This window comes from Mchenga conophoros, linkage group LG11, assembly GCF_057382185.1.
Source record: "Mchenga conophoros isolate Kocher_MC1m ecotype Shallow Benthic linkage group LG11, M_conophoros_male_GT1.1, whole genome shotgun sequence".
In the NCBI taxonomy this organism is placed as follows: Eukaryota; Metazoa; Chordata; class Actinopteri; order Cichliformes; family Cichlidae; genus Mchenga; species Mchenga conophoros.
Window position 1 is genome coordinate 14591930 of NC_140536.1, and position 21394 is coordinate 14613323.

At 39.0% G+C, this 21394-nt stretch overlaps 1 protein-coding gene across 2 annotated transcripts in view; it reads left to right on the plus strand.

Moving 5' to 3' along the window:
• rbms3 (RNA binding motif, single stranded interacting protein) overlaps positions 1 to 21394 on the plus strand; it is a 123139-nt gene that overhangs the window by 46287 nt on the left and 55458 nt on the right. For both annotated transcript variants that reach the window (XM_085291070.1, XM_085291069.1), the window contains exons 3-4: positions 2707 to 2765; positions 13091 to 13182. In XM_085291070.1, the coding sequence (XP_085147196.1) occupies positions 2707 to 2765; positions 13091 to 13182 (151 nt within the window). The remainder of the gene's footprint in view (positions 1 to 2706; positions 2766 to 13090; positions 13183 to 21394) is intronic.

Sequence of the window (21394 nt, forward strand, 5' to 3'; positions counted from 1 at the left end):
AATACAGAAAGAACAGAATAATTGACAATGAAAATAATAGGTGTAACCCTCCATTTGGTGCTTAGGAAATAGAGAAAATAATCTAATTTCTTCTAATGAAAGTTACACATGTAGCCGTAGGTTATACCAATTTTTTTTTTTTTTTTTTGCTTCCTGGAGAATTACTTTAAATTAGAAGTAAAATTACATCCCCCAGATATTTTTCAGAACAAATTTCTCTATTTTTTAGGCACAATGGAAAGTAATTGATAAGGAAGTGCTGACCTTTCCTTTCTGGCTCCTTGTAGTCTTTTATTGGTATGTTTTAAGTATTTCAGTAGTTTTTATGGCTCTCTTACGTGTCATTGCTATTGATTGAAGTGTAGGTCGATGTTATTTGACTCCAGGTTTCTGTTGGAATCAACCAAAATGTTCCAGTTGGGACTTGAAGAGGACATTCTGCACTTTCCTCTCCTCTTATTCCATGATCTAAAATTTCCTCACTTAACCATCTGATCTGTTATCAATACTTTTTTCCATTTCTTCTGCACAATAGTAGATTGTTGTAGCTGTCTGGATAAAATGAAATGTTGCCATTGAATCACAGATTTGGATGGTGCATTGTTGTTGTAATAGGACATTTCCCTAAGGCCATGGCGTCATCCTCTCTCTTCTCCTCTCCTCTCGCTAACCTGCGTAACTACAGAGGGAACAGGTGGACATACAGTCTGACAATAATGTACCCAAACATGGAAACATGTTTTTTGTTTTCCTCTTTTTGAAATTAGACCAGTGCGACCATTTTTTATTTTTATTTTTTTCCCTCTTCAAGATTCATAGTGTAACTACCCAGGCACCCCCATCCCCCCACACCCCCACTGTCCAGAGTCTGGATATGTTTCAGTCTTCTGCTGGGAAAAACAAGTTGGCAAAACACGTGGATGATGTATGAGATCTTTGACATGGATTCAAACTTCCACAAACATACTCTGTCACACACGTAATTACACCTACACAAGTATTTGCATGCTCAAGTGTTCGGTCACATGCACTTGAGTCATGCTGATGTAGAAGTCACTGAGAGTTGGTCTTGCTATTGCCAGATGGTGTGTGTAGTGTGTGTGTGATTACTGCTTTGGTGTAGGTTTTTTCTTTTCTTTTTGATCTGTGCCGTTGCGTATACGTGTGGGCGATTAGCCTTGTTTTCTTCAGAGTGTTTTTCACGTCTGCAGCCGTTGGCTGGCTCCACCAGCCGCAGGCCAAAGACCTTATTTACCACCAGCTATGACTTTTGGGAAAGAAATGGTATCAGCCAAACAGATTTGATTTCAGCCCATCACAATCAGCGGGTTTGTAAATACCATTCAGATATAGATTTAAATTGCAGGAATGAAAATGTGTGAAAACTGAGTGTTGTTCAAATGTTTGATTTTTGACAAAAACAGTGATTTTTCTCTCTGCCAATTGCGAGATCATACGCTGCTCATCTGTCATGTTAGGTGTGATAGCAGTCCTTTAAAGCCTTTTTTCCTGTCCCAATAGAGTTTGATATGAGGCTGTCAGGCAAGCTAGACTCGGTTCTCTTCTTCTTAATGACAGAGTTGGCTGACAGAGACTCTCCTGATGCTGACAACTAAATGATCTCTTCTTTATTAAACACCTCTTACTATCTCTCCATCTCCCCCGGACTATCTCACTTCCTGCTCGCCTTGAGTATCTTTTTATCTTTTGACTGACTGCTCTCCCTCTCCTTGTCTATTTCACATTCCTTAGTCTCTCCAACCCTTCCGCTGCTTTTCTCACCTCCTTTGCTAGTAGGAAGCTTCTGCATTGTTTTCTCATTGAGTTGTTTTTGCTTCTACCTTCATTGTTTCCCTTTTTTTTTCTTTTCTTCCCATCTCTCAAACAGAAGAGGGAATATACTTCCATCCTTTACCTGGGGCTATCAGCCAGTCTGCTAGCCAGTCAGCGAGCTTGTCGGGCAGAGTGTCAATCTGTTTGATAGTCACTCAGCCAGCCAGTCAGTCATTGTGCACCAGTGTGAAAACATTAATTAAAAGTCTCATCCACAAAGCCAGGCAGTGATCCAGGCTGATCTCAACAATTCAAGCTTTCTGTCTTCGTCTTTTTCTGACTCTACCTTCCTTTCTGTTATCCTCTCTCTTCATACCTTCTCAGCCTCTTTCTGGGTTTTGTCTGTTTCTTTCTCCTCTTTCCTTGAGCACTAAAAGACTGGTCTGATAAGAAACATTATTAACTTCTTTCTGAGAACCCAAGAACAGAAAGCTCGAGAATAGAAGTGGGATGTGGGGGGAAAATAAGGAAGTAGACAAAGAGAGAGGCAGAGGTGTCAAACATAAGAGAGTAAGGTGGTGAATCGGACAGGAGACATTAAAAGTTGGTAGAGGGAGCAGATGGAGGGACGGACTTTTTGTTCCTCCATCTGCTGGATGGAGGTTGTGTGTCTATCTTGTTAATAATTCTGACGCAAGTCATCCTGTGGTGACCTTTTGGTGTACATATTTTGTGGTAGTCCATCACTGCGTTGTTTCCTTTGACTGGACCAAACTTGTGACTCAACGATAGACCAGAATTATAACCCTGCAGCTCTGCCTGCAGCACAGCTAAATATTTACCCAAGACTCAAATAACTAATATTGATCCAGATGTTAAAAATGGGCCAGCAGCAAATCAGAATGTTACATTGTTGTTGTTTTTGTTTTGCAGATATGGGAAAATTGTCTCTACAAAGGCCATCTTGGACAAAAACACCAATCAGTGCAAAGGTGAGTGAGTTTCATTCTACTTGTTTCTGCAAGGATGCAGTATCTGCACTCTACTTCACAACCTCAGGTCTTGATTTGATATTTAAGTCTTTTTATTTATAGAGACCATTTCCTTTACTTAAACACCGACAGTGTAAGTCCATGTGTTGGAGAACACACGGCCGCTGACTATAAAGGCCATGTTATCCTTTAATCTATCGTAATAATGCACTTCTAGAGAATCTCTATTTTGCTTAACTTCACCGTGATGATGATTTCAGGATTGCTCTCTAATGATACTCAGAGTTGAGCGCATTTTGAAAGCAAGCTGTTGGTATTGTTGTCGTATGCAAAATCAGGATGGGGAACACCAGACAATAGACACAATATGTTTCAAATCGTCTCTGCGGTAAACGGGGCTCACTCAAGTGTCCTCTGATGAGGGTCTGCTTGATTGTTAGAGTGGTCTGAACAAAGCACTAATCAATATGATTGTAGTCGTCTGTTTTGAAGAGGCACACAAGAGCGTGCGTTCAGAATGATTGCTGCTCATCTGTCAGAGCTGTACTCAAAGGTATCCTGACACGGTTTAGGACAACAGCACAAAGGTCCTGTAATCACAGTTTCAGGTTGGACGGTGTGAGTGAAGGAAAACCCAGACTGATTGGTTCTGATAGGAGAAATGTTAATGTGAATTTTAAGTCTTCATCTGTGCTGATTACTTAGGATAAAATATTTTGATTCCACTCCTGCTTGTCTTAACATAATAATGAGAAAACCAAATCTCAGTAAGGCTCCTCTGGAAAGTCTTTTACTTCGCTCATTATCTTGAATCTTTCTAATTGGCTAGTTATGTAAATCTTAAACTTCATCTTGCTGCTACCTGCTTCACCATCACATAATCAAATATGGCTTGGGAGTCTTGAGCGCATATTAAAATGCCTTTCCTGACTGCTTTACAGCACAGCCAAAGGAAGGGAAGAAAATTCTATAAGTCCAGTGATAGTTATCAGTTATTCTTTCTCGGCTCATTAATTTTTGTCATTGGTGTTTTGTGAAATTAGTTTTTCAAAACCTGTTTCAGTATGGCCTCCAGTTCATAATTGTGATGTCTGCCAATTATGTCTTCGTGTTCATGCTTCTTTATAGTATGGAAAAGTTATCATTTTTGATCGTACTGCACGAGTGCTTACAAATTAAATGGAAAACGAACGTAATTTCTGCTTTCAATTATATTTCCTGGATATGGGTGATGATATGGTTTCATTGTTCACCAATCCCAGGCAAACACAGTTTATTTGAAAGTCTAAAGCTTATTAGTGTTTACCAGTGCTGTACTTTTGTATAAAAATGCTGTTAGGAGCACGTCAGTGAGCCACGATATTGGGTGAGATCTCTCTAATGGATGCTGACACTCTGTTTCCAACCTGTGCACATCTGGTGCTCAAATACATCGGCTATGTATCAATCCATGGTAGAAAGTAGTCCACAATATAGATTTACACCTATTATAAAAACATTGTGGAAAAGCTGTTTCGGCTAATACAATATGTTTGTGACTTGGGTTTTAAACAACCACATGGGAAGATAAAAAATGATTAAATGAACAGTTATGTATTGACTTTTCTTTGCAATAAATAAAATAAAAGACTAAGATTAATGCCACATGGTGTCAATTTTGACTCATTGGCACTTCATTAAATATACCTGTGCATCTGCTAATCAACTCGTATCCAATCGGTCAATCACATGGCAGCACCTCTATGCATTTATGCATGTAGACGTGGTCAAAACAATCTGCTGAAATTGGACCCAAAGATGCTTTACGAAGAAAAGGGAGAAACGTGATTTAAGTGTCGTGTTGTTGTTCAGACAGGTTTTCTAGGAATTTCCATTCAGTTGTCTTTAAGGTTTCTAGCAAGCAGTCTAAAAGAGAGAAAATAGCCAGATATTGAGCTAATAGACAGGCAGCCTAAACCTAAAACAACACATTGAATGTTAAAGCAGATGTGCAAGAAGACCACACTACCCATATGGAAAAGAAATAGTAAAAACATATATGATTTACTCATGTATAAATCATATAAGCCTTACATGATTTACTCATGAAAGTGGCCACTTTCTCATTACTTTCATATATATTTTTTTAGTAAGTATACAAAACATACAAGTTTCATTATATGATTTTTCAAGGGATTTTATATGTGTTTTCACTCTTGTATGCTTTTCATACAAGTTTCATACAAGACAGATAAAAACTTTATAAGATTTATATATATCTTTTCCATATGGGTATGCACCACTCCTGTCAGGAAAGAACAGAAACTCGGGTTACATTTTAAACAAATAGAAGATTGGAAAGATGTTGCCTGAATACTCTCGATTTCTGCTTTGACATTTAGGGGATGTGGTCAGAATTTGGCATAAACAACATGAAAGCATGGATCCATTCTGCCTCGTATCAACCGTTCAGATTAGTTGTTGGTGGTGTGATGGAGTTGAAGATATCTTCTTGGCACACGTTGGGCACCTTAGTACCAAGTGACAGTCATTTCAGTGCCACAGTCTACCGGAGTATTGTTGCTGACTATGCCCCATTCCTTTATGACCACAATATACCCATCTGCTGATGGATGCTTCCCGCTGGGTAATGTGATATGTCACAAAGCTCAAATCATCTCAAACTGGTTTCTTGAAGATGGCAATGACTTCATTGTGCTCAAATGGCCTCCACAGTCACCAGATCTCAATCCAATAGAGCAGCTTTGGGATGTGATGGAGTGGGAGATTTGTATCATGGATGTGCAGCCAACCAATCTGCAGCAACTGTGTGGGGCTATCACATCTCTGTAGAATATTTCCAGCACATTGTTGAATCTGTCCCAGTGAAGAATGGATGCATTTATAAAGGCAAACTGGCCTTCCCACTACTAATAAGGTGTACCTAATGAAGTGGCTGAGGTTGGACCCTATTACTATGTGGGTTTTATATTTAGAGTCCAGAATTTGTAACTGCACAGACTTTTATTTCTCTTCTGGGTTCAATTTCAAGTCAGATAAAAAGTTTAGTGAATAAAATTTTATTCTAATAAGAATAAAAGTCAGACTGTGACTTAACAGTCTGCAAGCTGTTCGATTTTTTGCAACGTCAGTTAATGGCTTCAGACCAAAGAAGACAAATTGACAGCTTGTTTTAATCACATTCACTCACATTTTGTTTGGCACTGTTGACTAATCAATCCAGAGAAAAGTTCACGCAGCTCGTTGCCTGTAATAGTCAGCATGGGAGGTAAGAGCATACACGAAGCTGGTGTCTTTGTTCCTTGTAAAAAATGAATAAATAAAAATTACATTTGAAAACTTGCCACCCTGTCCTAGTTATATTGCAGACATGACTAGGGAAACTAAACATGAGAGAAACTTTTTTCAGAATGCAATCGCTGTACAACAAGCTATGAACTGATGCACAATATTTAATGCACAGTCTACCATAATACACTAGCTGCAGCAGCATAGGCGATTACAGGCTGTGGCTCTCATCAGCAATTTCGCTGCTTGTGATGTAGACTTCATACATCTTTTAGCCAGTTGTTAACTCACAATGAAGGAGTTTCATTATCAGTCGGCCATTAGAGTGCCTTACAACCGGATAAGTGTTGGTTTGATTGCAAAGGCATTCAGTAGGGACAAGATAAGTGCTTAGCGTGACTAAGAGAGTACAAATTGGCACAGAGAGCTCTCTTGGAAAGGGAGGGATGGATGGGTGGAGGCACAGAGAGGTGGAGGGACGGGGTAAAAATAAACTGGGGCTGACAGAAAAGGAAGGAGACCCTTTGAAACTGATGATTTAGCAGACAGCCTTTTCTTTTCAGGAAGACTATGCAGAGAGCCAGAAAGCATGAAAAATGTAGTCAAAGAGACAGGTACATAAATAAAGCCATCTTCCCCTGCAGTCCGTGGAGACGCACAGTTCGATTGGTTTGCATACTTTTGCTGTCATGCGGGAACCATGTGATCTCAGTTTCTGTGATGTTTTTCTTGGTCTTTATCCCTGAAAAATTGATGTTTCGTCTTCAGGGCAATGTAAATATATTGTTTGATGCCATGAAATGAGATGCACTGTTTTTAGAATTACTGTTTAATTAAGTAAACAAAGAAAATAAAAGTTTTACTTTATTCTCTGAAATAAAAGTATTATGTTTGTAGAGTCCTATGCTTTGTTGGGAGCTCGGTGTTAAATACACTGGCAGTTTTGTTGTTAGCGGGATCTCTGAGGGAGGGAGAGTGTATGCTGCACAGGATAGAGGAAGGGAGAGGAAACCACTAGATTGTAAAGGACTTCCATTTCCTAAAGCAAGCACCCTCCCTCTCACTGTCTCTGTGTCTCCAGTAGAATCCCCCCCTCCCTTAAAATTCAGTCTGCCTGTGCCTCTCGCTTGCCCTCTGTTCCCATCTCACTGCAACCCCCAAATTCCTCCATTGCTTCGTCTCTTTCTTTGAGTTCCTTGTGTTTCCTTGTGTACTCGGGCCATTAGAATATGCTAACCAAGGCCAGGAGCTCAGGAGATTGGATTGAATCTAGTGGTGTTTGTGTGTTCATGCTCATATTTATCTGTCCTTCCATCGGTGTCTATGAATCATTTGTGCATGTTTGTGTGCACTTTATCACTTTTTGTATTATCACAAGTGGAATATTTGTTGGAGTGACCACAGAGGAGAGGGTCAAGTGCACAAACATGAATGATTAAATGTTTTAGATTTTCAATTTTTGTTATGTAGACTTATAACATGTGTTCAATCACATTCACATTTTGTTTGAATAGAAAGCACACAGTCTTTCAGTTAAGATTTGGCATCTCAGGACATAGTAAAAATAACATGGTCCTTACACCATGTAATTATTTAACAAAAACCTAAACCAAAATGCTGCTTTCATTAAGAGAAACTAAGACTAAAAAATCATTTGGAATTGATCATGTGATCATCAGTAAGTGAGAGCACACCTATAAAAGTAGTTTGCTGGTCTGGAGCATTCAGATCTGTGTGTGTGTGTGTGTGTGTGTGTGCGCAGTGCCAGCAATCTGGGAATTATCCAGACAATTTGACATCCATTAATCTTCAGTGAGAAAAATTTACAAGTGGAAAATATTCAACAGAGTCACCAATCTTCCTAGGAGTGGACCTGCCGAATGCACCCCTATTCACCTCAGACTGTGCAATTCTGATAGAAACTGCAAAAAACCCAAGAGCTGCATCTCAGTCTCTACAGGCCTCAGTTAGCATGTTAAAGTCAAAGTGGAGACCTTTGGCCATAATAATTTGTTTGGGCAAAAATCAAGAACATCATATGACTACTAACGCCTCATACCAGCTGTCAAGCACAGTGGTGGTGATTTGGGTTTGTTTTGCAGCCACTGTGTCAACCATAAACATTTGTATAACAAAATATTCAAGATATTAATGTGAGGTCAAATGTCCAACAGCTTAAGCTTGTTCCAAATTGGGTCATACAAAAGACACCAACAAATCTACAACAGAATATCTGAAAAAGAAAAGGTTTTTCCGTGGAGAAGTGGAAGTCCAGACCTCAACCTGAAACTGTATTCCTCCAGAAATATGCAAGAGACTAGTACAGAAAAGGATTACTTCAAGTTAGTCAAGTAACTGTTATTCTACCAGAGTCATTTTTACTTAGGTTATTACTTAGGTAACAACACAGTTTAATATGTTAAACCTGCTATGTAAAAACCTTAGAATTGAGATGCTCTTTTTGGGGGGTGGGGGGGGGTACTTTCTTTTTACCATGACTGTATTGTATGATTTACAAATTACAAAGTGGACAGAAGTTTGTTGTATTCACCAGCAGAACTGTCCATCAGCTTGAAAGGCAGGCATATGCTCGTCAATTCAACAAGCGTCCAGGCTTCTGAAGTGTCCTTGAGGAAGACAATGAATCCCTACCAGCTTCTAGGGTGCACTCTGTCACTGATACTTGACCTCAGACCTCGCTGGAGAGAAGGCCAAATAGATGTTCAGAAAACAGAACTCTCCTTGAGTGATGAATAGATTCAAAACAAATGGCACATTCTCTTCAAGGCTGATGTTTTGTCAAACCTAACCAGTCAGTGAGATGAGCACTTTGAGGAAAAAAAAAACTGTCTCCATCATTCTTGCTTAAAGGAGAGTGAATGGTGCCAGGGCTGAGCAACACACACCTGTGCTAGGAGAATAAAATGCACACTAATTCCCTGAGGTCTTTAGATGTAAGGACCAACTTAAATGTGCAAGGCAGAGCAAGATTACACGCCAACAACTACAACTCAGTATTTTATTTACAGAGCGCGTACAAGGCTCCTGAGACACACTCTTGTGCTACTTTAGCACAAGAACGTGTTGGATATGAGCCTCTCGGCTGATCAGTAAGTCACTGTAAACAGAACGGCTTCAAGGAGTGACTGTTGGTTACATTACAGATCAGTCTGGTATTTGAATGCTGTAAATATGATTACACCCAAGTTGCTTTCTTTTAACTCTGTTTAATGTTACTACCATAACTTTACTTAATATACTAGTTCATAATACATAGATTATATATAAAACATAATATATAGGTTAAGAAATCAAATGTAAATCATCATATTAATGCAAGAAACAGGAATTAGATGTAATCATTAACACCAGCTTAATTGGCACTAAAAACAAAATTTTTCTTATGTATAATAACTTATTCTTTTTTCTCAGTTTTTCACAGGGTTTGCTGCAATGATTCTATAAATTATGTGACACAAATAGTAACATTTTTTTTAATATATTATCGCAGATGGGTCCAAAAGGCTTTTAAGACCACACTTTACTAATAGTGGGTTTTTATATAGATCTGGTATACTGTGGAGCTACCTGCTGCTGTGATAATAGACAAACCTAATGAATTTCATTTTTAATTATTACACAAATGAGATTTTTTTTTAAAAGATCTCGATAACTGCGCTACAATAAATGAATTCAATTTGAAGGAGTCGTGTTTCCATGATTTTATCAGGCCTCGATATGCGTGAGTGTTCAGGCAGGTGTTTGTCTTTCTGGACACATTTTGTCAGCACAAAAGCATCACAGTCATGGACGTGCGGTTAACGTCACAGTGAAGGCTTAAAGTAAAGATGTTGTATAATAACTCACTGGTGTTCAGATCTAAGTTAATCAGAAAACTAGTGAGTGAAATCATTTTACACACAGCTCTGATTTACAAATGTTGTCATTTCTGCCCATTGAAGCTCCAGTTATATCAACACAGCTGTGCTATGCTGATGACGCTGAAGATGTGCTGTCGAACAAAGGGTCTCAGATTTGGATTAGTGGTGACTGACTTAACCAGTTTCACATCTGCTTTGGGTTTCCTCCCCCCACTAATTAAATGGACACTCCAAAATTAAGCAGCACCCATTATAGTTAGTGTGAGAACTGATATGGAACTTTTCAACATTCCCTGGAATAAAATGAAAGCATCCCTAATGCACAGCTGACAAATACTGTGTGCGCAATCTCAATTAGTGGAACTGTTTCAGAGTGGCACTAATTAAATAAATATAGATTTAAAAAGCAGTCAGTACTGCTGTAGGTAGCGTGGATATTTGCATGCTTGCATATATTGTGTATCCATCTGTGTTTGCCACAGAGGCTAATGTGTGCACATCACGTGTGTGTTCCACAGGAAGAACTTGAATGTGTGTTTGTGTAACCCTATTTAGGCTAAATTATGAGTTTCTCATTAGCAACAGTATAAATATTTGTGTGTGCAGTGCAGATCTTGCTGTGAAAGCAGCTTGCTGCCTTTGAACAATAAAATATCATCTGCTTATCAGCAAAATGGAGCGCATTTCCAAACCCTGGAACAGACAGACAGACAACAACAGATGTTAGGGATGAGGCGTATGCGTGTTTCCAGCGTTCTTATAATGTTTACACTTAGGATTGTGGTAAGTGAGGCTTTTGACATGTGGATCATTTAACTGTGTTAACATGCAGCCCACTCCATACCACAGCTGGAATTTCAAGGCTTTTGTGCTTTTTTTTTTTTTTTTCCCCCCCCCTTTTCCCCCCCTCTTCATGCATGTTTCATACAGATATACAGTCAAAATCACTCACACAAGCATTTTACAGTTTTCTTCACATATGCCTCACGCAATTGCATCCAAGCTGTCTGACACACTGCAGACAGAAGTCTTTCTTTCCTTTTCCATTTTTTTTTTTTTTTTTGACATCTCACTTAACTCGGCCCCATACCCAGTAAAAGAAAATTAGATTATTTTGTGTGCTCCTTCATTAGTCAATCTAGATTCACAGAGCTTCAAATTAAATGGATATCATTGTACATTTTACTTTTAACTTATTAATTTGACTTGAGCAAAGGTAACTTCAGCTGTTGCAAATGCTGCAGTAATTGTATGTTGCATGAGTTTTTGTCTTTTATATATACTGCAGAGACATTCAACACTGATCATTACTTAAGAATATATGTATGTATCTCTAGTGTTTTGTTTGAGAAGTCAGATACAATACAATGGAAGTAATTAGAAATACCAGCTTTTTTTAAAGATAATTCTGATTTCTGAATCATGGGGTTACTTAACCTTTTCTTATTTCTTATTCTATTCTTTCTTTCTTATTCTATATGTTAAATTTGACCTTTTAAATACAGTTTTTCTTTTTTGTTTTTTTGCATATTCAAATTTCCTTTCTGAGAAATGTAACTGACAGCATACACATACAATACACTTTTCTTCAATGTAGAATTTTACTTTCATTATAAAAAATTATTAAACCTGACAATTTCTCCCAAACTGCAGTAAGTTACAGGATCCTCTCTCAACTGAAAATGTAGTAACTGTACACCCAATGTTGCTTGGCATATTTTAGCTTATCAAACAAAAACAGATGCAACAGATTTTATATAACATAACAAATGTCAGTTATTTGCTGGACAGTAGCTTTTTGGTTGATTTTTCATTTATAACCTGTGATCTATAATCTACTTCATAGTCAGTAACAACCCTTGTTGCACATTGTTTTTGATTTCTTTTCTGTGAGTTTCAATATTGACTTTTAGGGGCAGGGGAAAATCTATTAATTATCAAGCTATTTTGCATGGCAATACAGTGTAAATACCAGGAGACAAATAAATTTCTGTTAAATATGAATTTCTGTCTACATAGACAACAGATATGCGATTCTCATTCTCAGTTTATCACAGGTAATTGATATATTATCAGAAACCCATTGCATTTTTTTTGCCAACTTGACCCCATTCAATTACAGACTGATATCAGACCCATAGCAGACTGTCTGTCTTATGGCAACGTATAAGGCGTGCTTTTAAAACAGTGTTGGTTCAGTGCTTGACAATCTAAAATGAGACAAACTGAAATGAGATCTTTATCTTCTTGGATAAAACAGATACTAACAAAGTTAAACTTTGGGGCACTGTGATAAACGTATGATACTATAATACTCAGCATATCAAGAACTGTTAAAAATCACAATAACATTGGATTGTGAGTGAAGTATTGCAGTAAGGTATCGTGAGATGCCCGGTGCTTCCCTCCTTTGAGGTGGATCAGCTAAACCTAAGTGACACTGGGTCATATAACAGGACAGTGGCAAATGTACAACAGAATGACTGAAAAAGAAAAGAGCCGAGGTGATGCAATGGCCTAGTCAAAGTCCAGACCTCAGCCTGGTTGAAATGCTGTGGCAGGACCTTAAAACAGTTGTGGACCACAGTGAAATGAAAGACACTGTAAAGAACACCGGACCAAAATTCCTCCAGAGATGTGAGAGACTGATGGTGATATAGAAACTGTTTGCTTCAAATTGTTGCTGTGAAAGGTACTGAAGAACTTGGTTTTTCACAGACCTGCACAGAGCGCTGTTGAAGTTTTCTTTTTCACATAACTAATCTACAGAGACTGTACAGTGAGCAGCTTTTAGTAGTGTATTTCAGTGCTGTGTTGCACTGAAATACACTAAAAATCATTACAAAAACATGGATCATAAACATGGTATAGTTATTGTTGTATCACCAGTTTTCTTCTGTGCAAAAATGCATTCAAAGGGAGAACTAGCAGCTTTCATTAAATACGTGACCTGACTATATTTTGACATATTTATTGCATTAATGCACTGAAAACACAGCCTCAGGTCTGTGATAGAAATCAGTAGTGAGCTTCCTCAGCACTATTCAGAACTTTACCCATTCCTGATTATTTTTTAATCATTTTTTTCTTTCCTCCTTACCATCCTCCATCTTCCTGACACTTTCTGCATCTGTGTTACTTCTGTTGTGTGTACAGGGTATGGTTTTGTGGACTTCGACAGCCCTGCAGCAGCTCAGAAGGCTGTGGCCTCGCTCAAAGCCAGCGGAGTCCAGGCACAGATGGCAAAGGTAAGCTCCGTCACACGCTCCAGTCTGTGGTCTGATTAACTTGGTGTTGATGAGGTGGTGTTGTAACTCCTGAAGAAAACGGATTATAATAGATGGTGAGATTACTTTTTTAATAGCTTGCGATGACATAAATGAGATGATCAAAACTTTTGCCGTGACCACTTGGTTTACACGCGAGTAATACTTTTGGGTTGACTCGAGACTGACAGGTGCAGGTTTGCTTGAGTCTGTTTGAGATTACTGATCGAATTAGTCCTGGAGTTAATTTTTTCATGGCAAGCAAACAAAATGACGCAGATTAAGGCTTGACTGCCTTCCTACATTCCCACAATCTTTCTTTGCTTTTTGGTCTTATGTGGCCCTTTAGTAATGCTCTGTTTTATTTTCAAAAACGTGTGTGAAAGACAGATGAGATTAGAGAAAGTGGGTGTTTGTTAAATTTATATCCTTATGTTAGTATATCTTATAAGACTGCATAGTAGCAGGGAACACGCCTATCTTTCTTTTCTCTTAAGGAAAGCATGCAGGTTAATCTGCAGTGTGCGCATGTGTGCATGTTAGAGGACAACAATGCTGTGACGAAACTTGGACCTAACCAGCACAATCACATTATCCTGCCTGAGAGAAAGACAGAGAGACAGTGAATAGCCTGTCTTGTTTTCAGATTCATTAAAGCTGTATTGCTGCATACTTCCTTTTCTAAATGAGAGAGGAGTGCAATTAAAAATAGGCCAGTCTTCAGGCACCAAGAGCATCCCATTGAATTAAACAGCAGCAAGCCTTTGAGCCACCTTTGCCTTGCTCTTCTATTAAACCTCTTTTCATTAGACTTCCATCTCTTATTTTGTTCGTAACGGCTTAGGGGTGGTGGGTGGGGGGGTATTGGGATAGGGAGGAGCAGGGTTGATGTGTTTAGCTGTTATAGAGGGGAGAACCCTCGACTCCTTGGAGATTGAGTTCTCTGGAGGGATGGAACGGAGGGCAAAGAGTCCATTTCAAATGAAATTACAGACTTCTTCCAGTTTCATGAACTAATTATGCAGAAGAGCTGCTGACGTCCCACATAACTTTCCCAGATCAGTGAGCAGTAAATAAATCTTACAGTCTTAAAACACTGATGGAGGATGTTCCATCTCAAGCCTAACCTTGAACATTTTGTAAGTTGAGCAACTTTTTTTTTTAAATTAGAGAGACTGACAATTGAAAACTTATAGCAGTACAATGAGGTTTTGTGTAGGCTAGCTGAGACGGTAAGCTTTGATGTTGCATCTAATCTGCAAGATAGTTGAGTCTTTCAAACAAAGTGAAGGGCGGAGAGAGAGAGAGATGATCAGCTTGTTTTAAAGAGGGATGAAACATCTAAGACAAATATTACCTATTTTGGGGTTTCGGGATGTTTGGATAGCGTCACTACTGAGCCAGTGCTGGCCTTAAATGTCATAGCATCCAATCTGCAAAGATAAATCTAGCCAAGCATGCCATATGCATATTACGTTTAAATATCTGAAAACATATTCTGTGTTGAAAGCAATTGTTCAGATAAATAAAGGCAGGCTTATAATCCCATATTGAGAACATAAATGGTGTGGGATATTTCATGATGCTCCCTGAAGCTCTTTACGTACATTTTTCCTACTTGTATCAAAGTCTCATAGTGTTGATCTATGCAGCCTATACAGTATAAAAATTATATCTCACAACTTTATATTCTTATTTTATAGTTACTCCCAGCTACCAGGAAGCACAGAGGCTTACTATATTCTGATACAGTAAAAAGCATGAGATCTACTGCCTTTTAAAACTGATTGGAAGAGACTTGAACATAGTAACTGGGGATAGAATAGGTTTTGAGAGGAAGTACTATATCATTGACCTTGTTTGGAAGGATGAATAAAAAAAAAATGAATCTGTAGAGACAAGAAGAGCATGGAAATTGCTTATCTGTGGATCTGGTTCTTAAAATATCTTTTCTCTTTTCCTTTCTTTATATTAAAAAAAAGGAAAAGGCAAACATGATTGTGAATCTACAGATCCCAGGATCTAGGTTTTGCTTAACTTCCTCTGCAACGGTATAAATAGTTAAAAGTTGTGTTGTATAAAAAACCACTTTTAAGAGCCATTGTTGGACAAATAAATCTACACGGGAGACGAGATGATATGTCATAGATGTAAGCATTTGTGCCTACAGGAGCTCAGAAGAGAAATGGACTACACCACATAATGCTTATAGCCATCCCTAGTGTTATCTGCGTGTTTGTTTAAATGCCGAACCAGCAGTTTGGTCAGTCAAGACAACGAATCAGAAATGTCAGACAGGTTTATACACATGACAGATGACAGAAACGAATGAATGGGCAGCAGGAAAACCAAACACGGGAACCATCATGCTGCATGTCAGATAATTTAAGAGATGTAGGGGGCTTGTGCTGAGAGGTTGCATTTAGGGCAAGACGCTGGAAATAGCTTAAAATAGAGCTGGAAGCAGCAGTATATGTCACAGTGTAAGCAGTCTGTGTTAGCCATGATTACAGTAACTTCCTGACATCACTCATGAATTAATTAGAGCACAGTTGAAGCAAGATTAGACTGCTAGTGTGTATATAACTGGATTTACTGCGAGAAACCTTTATCCATTAAACCCTGCAGCTTGCACTGACATCTTCTTTTGTAGCAGGTGCATGTTTTGGTTGTGAAATAAATGAGACGAGAAGAAAACACAGCAAGCCAAGATGAGAGAAGAGACAAGAAACTGTGTGTATGTGCGTGTGTCCTATACTCACTTCCTCAGTCTTCTTGGTAATTACTGTTGACCTGAAAGATGATTACTTCTACAGCTGTACTCCCTCACGCTCTCGCCAGCTCACTCACAGTTAGTTTTTCTGTCTCCCAGCCTCATTCTTGCTTTCTTTTTGTAAGAGTATCTGTAGGTTGAATCCCCCTAACATTATTACACAGAGTACAGCGAATGATTTAAATTCTAGCTCTGATTTTTAACCAATATGTGAATCGGTGCTTCTCTGCATTTTATGCACTACAAAATGTTTTGTGAAAAGCATGTGTAGCCCTGTAAGAACATTCAGCAATGTGAAAGTATTGAATATTAACATTCATATCAGGGCATTATTTTATTTTGCAAACACAAAATCACCTAAGCCCGTGTGTGTGTGTGTGTGTGTGTGTGTGTGTGTGTGTGTGTGTGTGTGTGTGTGTGTGTGTGTGCGCGCGCGCGTGCGCGTGTGTGTGTGTGTGCGCGCGTGGGTGGGTGGGTGGGTATATAATAACAGTTACACAGGGCCAAGGTCACTATGCTAATTAGAGAGATGGTACTACTGGCAGTGACACTTCACACCTCCCTCCCTTATTCTCTCCCTTCTTTCTTCTCCCCTCCACTTTGTCCTTGGCACCTCCTGTCTTTGTATTCACTTCTCTCTCTCTCTTTTTTAACCCCCAATCCCACCATTTAATCCTATTTTAGGGGTTGGTTTAGTTGCTCCCCCCGCGCGCGCGCACACACACACACACACACACACACACACACACACACACACACACACACACACACACACCCCATTTCCTCTGTTGTACATTCCCCCCAAACCGTGTGTGTATGTGTGCAGCAGGTGCTGCAATGCCTCCTCCAGAGTCGTTAGTTACAGGGTTGAGAAAGGACAGTGTGTGAAGGGTAGAAAGAAAACGGGCACTCGTAAAGTTAACGACACTGGTTGACTGTCATTTATCTGCCTCTTTTTTTTTTCTTTTTCTTTCTTTCTTTTCTTTCTTTCTTTCATTCTTTCTTACCTTTCTTCCTTCGCTCCCCCGGACTTTATTTACTGATATAAACGGTGTGTGCAAGCTTTCTTGCATGTGTACTGCTTTTATGTGGCTGTCTGAGTGTGTCTGACAGCTGAGGTTAGTGATGGGAAGAGGTGGCCAGCAGGACCAACTGAGACATAAAATAAAGATGAACCAGACAAAAACACATACACAGGAAGACAAGAGCATTTCTTTTTCCCCCCACTCTGCTTCCTGCTTGTCTATCACTCTGTTACCCGTTTGTTTCTAACCTGTTTGTTTTTTTCCTCTTCTTTTTTTTCTTTCAGCCATTTGTTTGAGTGTATTTTTTATTTTGTCAGCCAGATATACAGTAATACACCTGAATACTTTCACCAGCCAGCACATATAATGTAAATGTTGGTGTTATTCTGCTTTGTAAAGAGCAGCCTGTGACTGAAAAGCCGAGTTTTAAATTGAAAACCCTGGGCTAGGTGATAATGGTAATGTTCCTTTCTTCTGTTGTAAAATCTGAAGTGACCCATCTCTTTAGAGGACTCTTCTTTTTATAAACTATGTAGATTATTTTTGAATACACAGCTATGACAAAGAAGGTTGTCTCTGTGCAGTTAAACAAAATGTATTTGGATTCTCTATTTGTGTTCAGAGATATCAACTATAATATTTCTATATTCTTTAAAAAAAAACATGCCATCAACTTGCATTGCAAGTTGCTCAGATCTGAGTGGTTAAGGATGTTATAAAGCTGAATTTACTGTCTTTTTGTTAGACCTGACAGCCCCTAGCCAAACAATAGCAGGAAGAGGACATTCAGGAGGAGGACAGAAAGGAAAATAGGAATGGGAGGGATCCTAGTGAGTGAAACCCAATCGAATTAAATGTAATCTGGCCTGAATGTGCACAACCATCAGCTGCTTTCCAATCATATTAACCCTGCATTACCATCCCTTGGCTTTGTGTGTGCGCGTGTATGTGCATGTGTCTTTTTATGTTAGTGTGCGTAGAGGGTGATGGGAGAGAGATGTAGGAGTTAAGTGGATAAGTGAGAAAACAAAAGAAAGAGATGGACTGGATGGGGGAGAGAGCGTGAGAGGCAGGGAGACTGAGAGGAAAATGAAGATGAATATAGGTGTTTGGGTGATTAATGCGCCGCTGTTGCATTGCTAATGAAAAAATATTTCTCATCATTACAGTAATCATGATAATTCCTAGTGACACACAACAGTTTCTTCATTTTACTGCTTTACTAAGTTGTGTATTATGCCATCAAAAAAGATTACTTACACAACAGTAAATGTTAGAGTACTGAAAACAGAACTGAAGTCTTTTAGTATATGAGCATAAAGAGTACACGAGAACACGTATACTGTTTTTGGTAGAGACCTTTATAAATCTGTATAATGTCAACGTTCTAGTTGAATAACAAAAATGGTAAACATTGAAGATGTTAATAAAAGATAAGTGACTCATTATCCGTTCGTGACATTTTTTTTCTCCCTCCTCAGTGTACAGTACCGCTAAAGGATAGATTGCAAGAACCTGAGGTTATTGAGCTTATGCAATATGCAGCCGCGAAGAGCATTCTTTCGAAAGGCCCTGGCTCATAAATGCTTCATTAACAAAAGTAATATCAGTAAAATGCTTGCCTTTTTTGAGATGGCAGAGCAGGCAATAAAAACAGAGGATACTTTTTTCTTTTGTGGCAAACTTGTTGCTGCTTACACCAAATGCTGCGGCTTAGATAATGCAAATGCTGTCATGGGTTGTTCTGTACTGAGTCCTCCATAGGTCTTTTGATGAGACAACTGAAGAGGGTGTGTGTGTGTGTGTGTGTGTGTGTACACATATGTATGTATAGATCAAAGTCCCTGGTTGTTAACTTAAGTTATTAGCTTCATAACTTAATTTGCTATATGTTTTGTAGTCTCTGTGGGCAGCAGTAGTAGTTTTTCCCAGACATCTTACCTTCCTCACAGCAGATGGAGCCACATTTTTGATGTGGCTCCATACAACACATGCTCTTCCTGACACAACCTTCTTAGGGATTTGTTTCCTCCTATTCTCAAACTTGGGATCTATCGCCTGTTGTGTAAATGTACAAACCGCTGCACTATGAAGCTGGTGTAATGGCCAAGAAAAAGAATAGCAAGGTGCTTGTGACTGGGATAAATTGTTGGTTGGCCACTGATTGCACTGATTTATTTTCACATTTGGTGACCAATTGCAAGTATTTGTGGACCAAAGCGATTCCACAGGTGGGAGGCCACTTGTCTCTAAACAAGCACTATCTGACTCTGATGATTTGCAAATAATTGCCCTCTGATTTATAAACGCAGCCAGTACATTGTAGTAAATCTGAGTCACTTTGAAAGAGAACTAAAATAGAGCGAGAGCGTCATGGAAATGGAATCAAGCTAACAATCATGTTTGCTAACATCAGTACAGGTTGGGGATGAATTTGAAGTTTGTCATGTTTAAGAAGACAGTCAGTAAAGGATGGATTCCCAAGCAAATGCACGATTTGTTTGGTGGTGAATGAAAGCATTACATCTTCATAGCCTCATATTTCAGCAATGGAATGCAATCAGCTACAGCAATAACATGTGAAATTATATTATTTTAGAGGAATTGCATAATACATTTCAAGCAATTTTCAGTCATTTTGTTAGAGTAAGATGCTTTTCAACTACTGAATGGCTCATTAAGAAAAACCCTTCAGATTTGGTTTCACCCCAGCATTACCCGCGAGAGAACGGAAAACAAAGACGAATGAGGGAAGTACTGCCATGAACAGAGGAGGGATGGAGTAGGCAGCTAGAGAGTGGGGGTGGTGCTTGGTTTGATGGAGCTGGGTTGAGAACAGCTCTATAAGGACAGAGATAACTGGAAAACACTATAAAATGCCTATCCTCACATTTTCTCCCTCTGTGGAATTAGCCTTTGAGTGGGCTGCTGGAGCGAGGGAGGGTGCGTGCGGTGATTGATGGAGGGAGGGAGTGGGAAGCCCAAACTGTAGCAAGGGAGGGTGGAGAGAGATGGAGTATATGTGGAGTGGGCAGCCTGAACTATGAGAGGGAGGAAGTATAAGAAGGAAATAAAAGGCTAGCAGAAAAGGAGGGTGTGAGGAAGAAAATGGTGGCGCTGCATTTACAATCTTTTTTTCCCCACACACTCAGTGGAATACATATGAGTGAAGTATATTAATGGCAGTGAGAGAAGCTGTGTGAAAGGTCCCTTTTTATGGGGACACTATTGCTTCTATTTTTTGATTGGCTGTTCGGTCCTCACATCTCTCATTGTTATTGGTGGCCAGGCACGTTCGTTGTTTGTCATTGGGCAGACAGCATAGTCGGCTAGGTTCGCAATCCGATGGCATAATTCAGCCATCGATCAAACTTTGTGGACAGCAGTAGCCAAACTGCTCCTCCAGACAGAGACAGAGCCTTTAGAGTGGAATATCACAAATCAAATGCTGTAACCTTTTAGTACGTCTGAGTCTGTACATGCCCACTGAAAACCAATGAAGCCCTTTCCTCTCGCTCTGCCATGCAGTCTGACTATTCTTCACTTATCTATTTTTTAAGTATTTATTCATTTCAATTACATATCTCCATTCTGCCTCTTCATTTAGAAAAATCTCTTCACTGAAATCCTTGAAGTCATTTGTGCTTGTTGATTTAGAGGGTGGTGCACAGAGTTGTGGTGATTATTGAGTTGGACACCTGCAATGCTTACCAGTTGCTGTTACCTGGATGCCTGGTGGCGATATCTTTGAGACTGATTACAGCTGATAATGACCACTCAGTGGGACGATAACATTTGAGTTGGGTGTCCTTGTAACATTTACTCAGATGAAGGATTTGTGGTTTCAGATAAAATAATGGCACTTGTATGCTAGAGATGTATTGTGTTAATTACCTCAGCTCTTGGTCCTGTTGTATTTTTCTAATGATTATTTACAATGTGCAATTTCACACATGGAGGGTTTAGATATGTTATAGCTACTCCACCACATTTGTAATACAAGGTTCCAATTAAACTATACATAATAAATTGCAGTGAATTGTATGGCGCTAGTTGTAGTGTGAGTGGGGTTGTTAGCAACAATTATATAACAAGTACCTAAAGAAATCTTAATCTTTCTGTTGACAGTGTTATAAATACGTATGATTTATGACCTACACTTAATTTGAAAGGGTTTTCCAAATATATGCTAGTATCTCTTTTCAAGCCATTGGTTAGGACAGTTGAGAAAAACAACATGTTTGAAAGTGAGATGAAAGTTGTGTATTAAACAACACTACAGTGAAAATTGGCTAAATATAATAATAATGAATGCACTTGTAATTCTGTGTGTATTTATAGAAATAAAAAATGATCTATATGTATGTATATATGGAAACGTGTGTGTGTGTGTGTG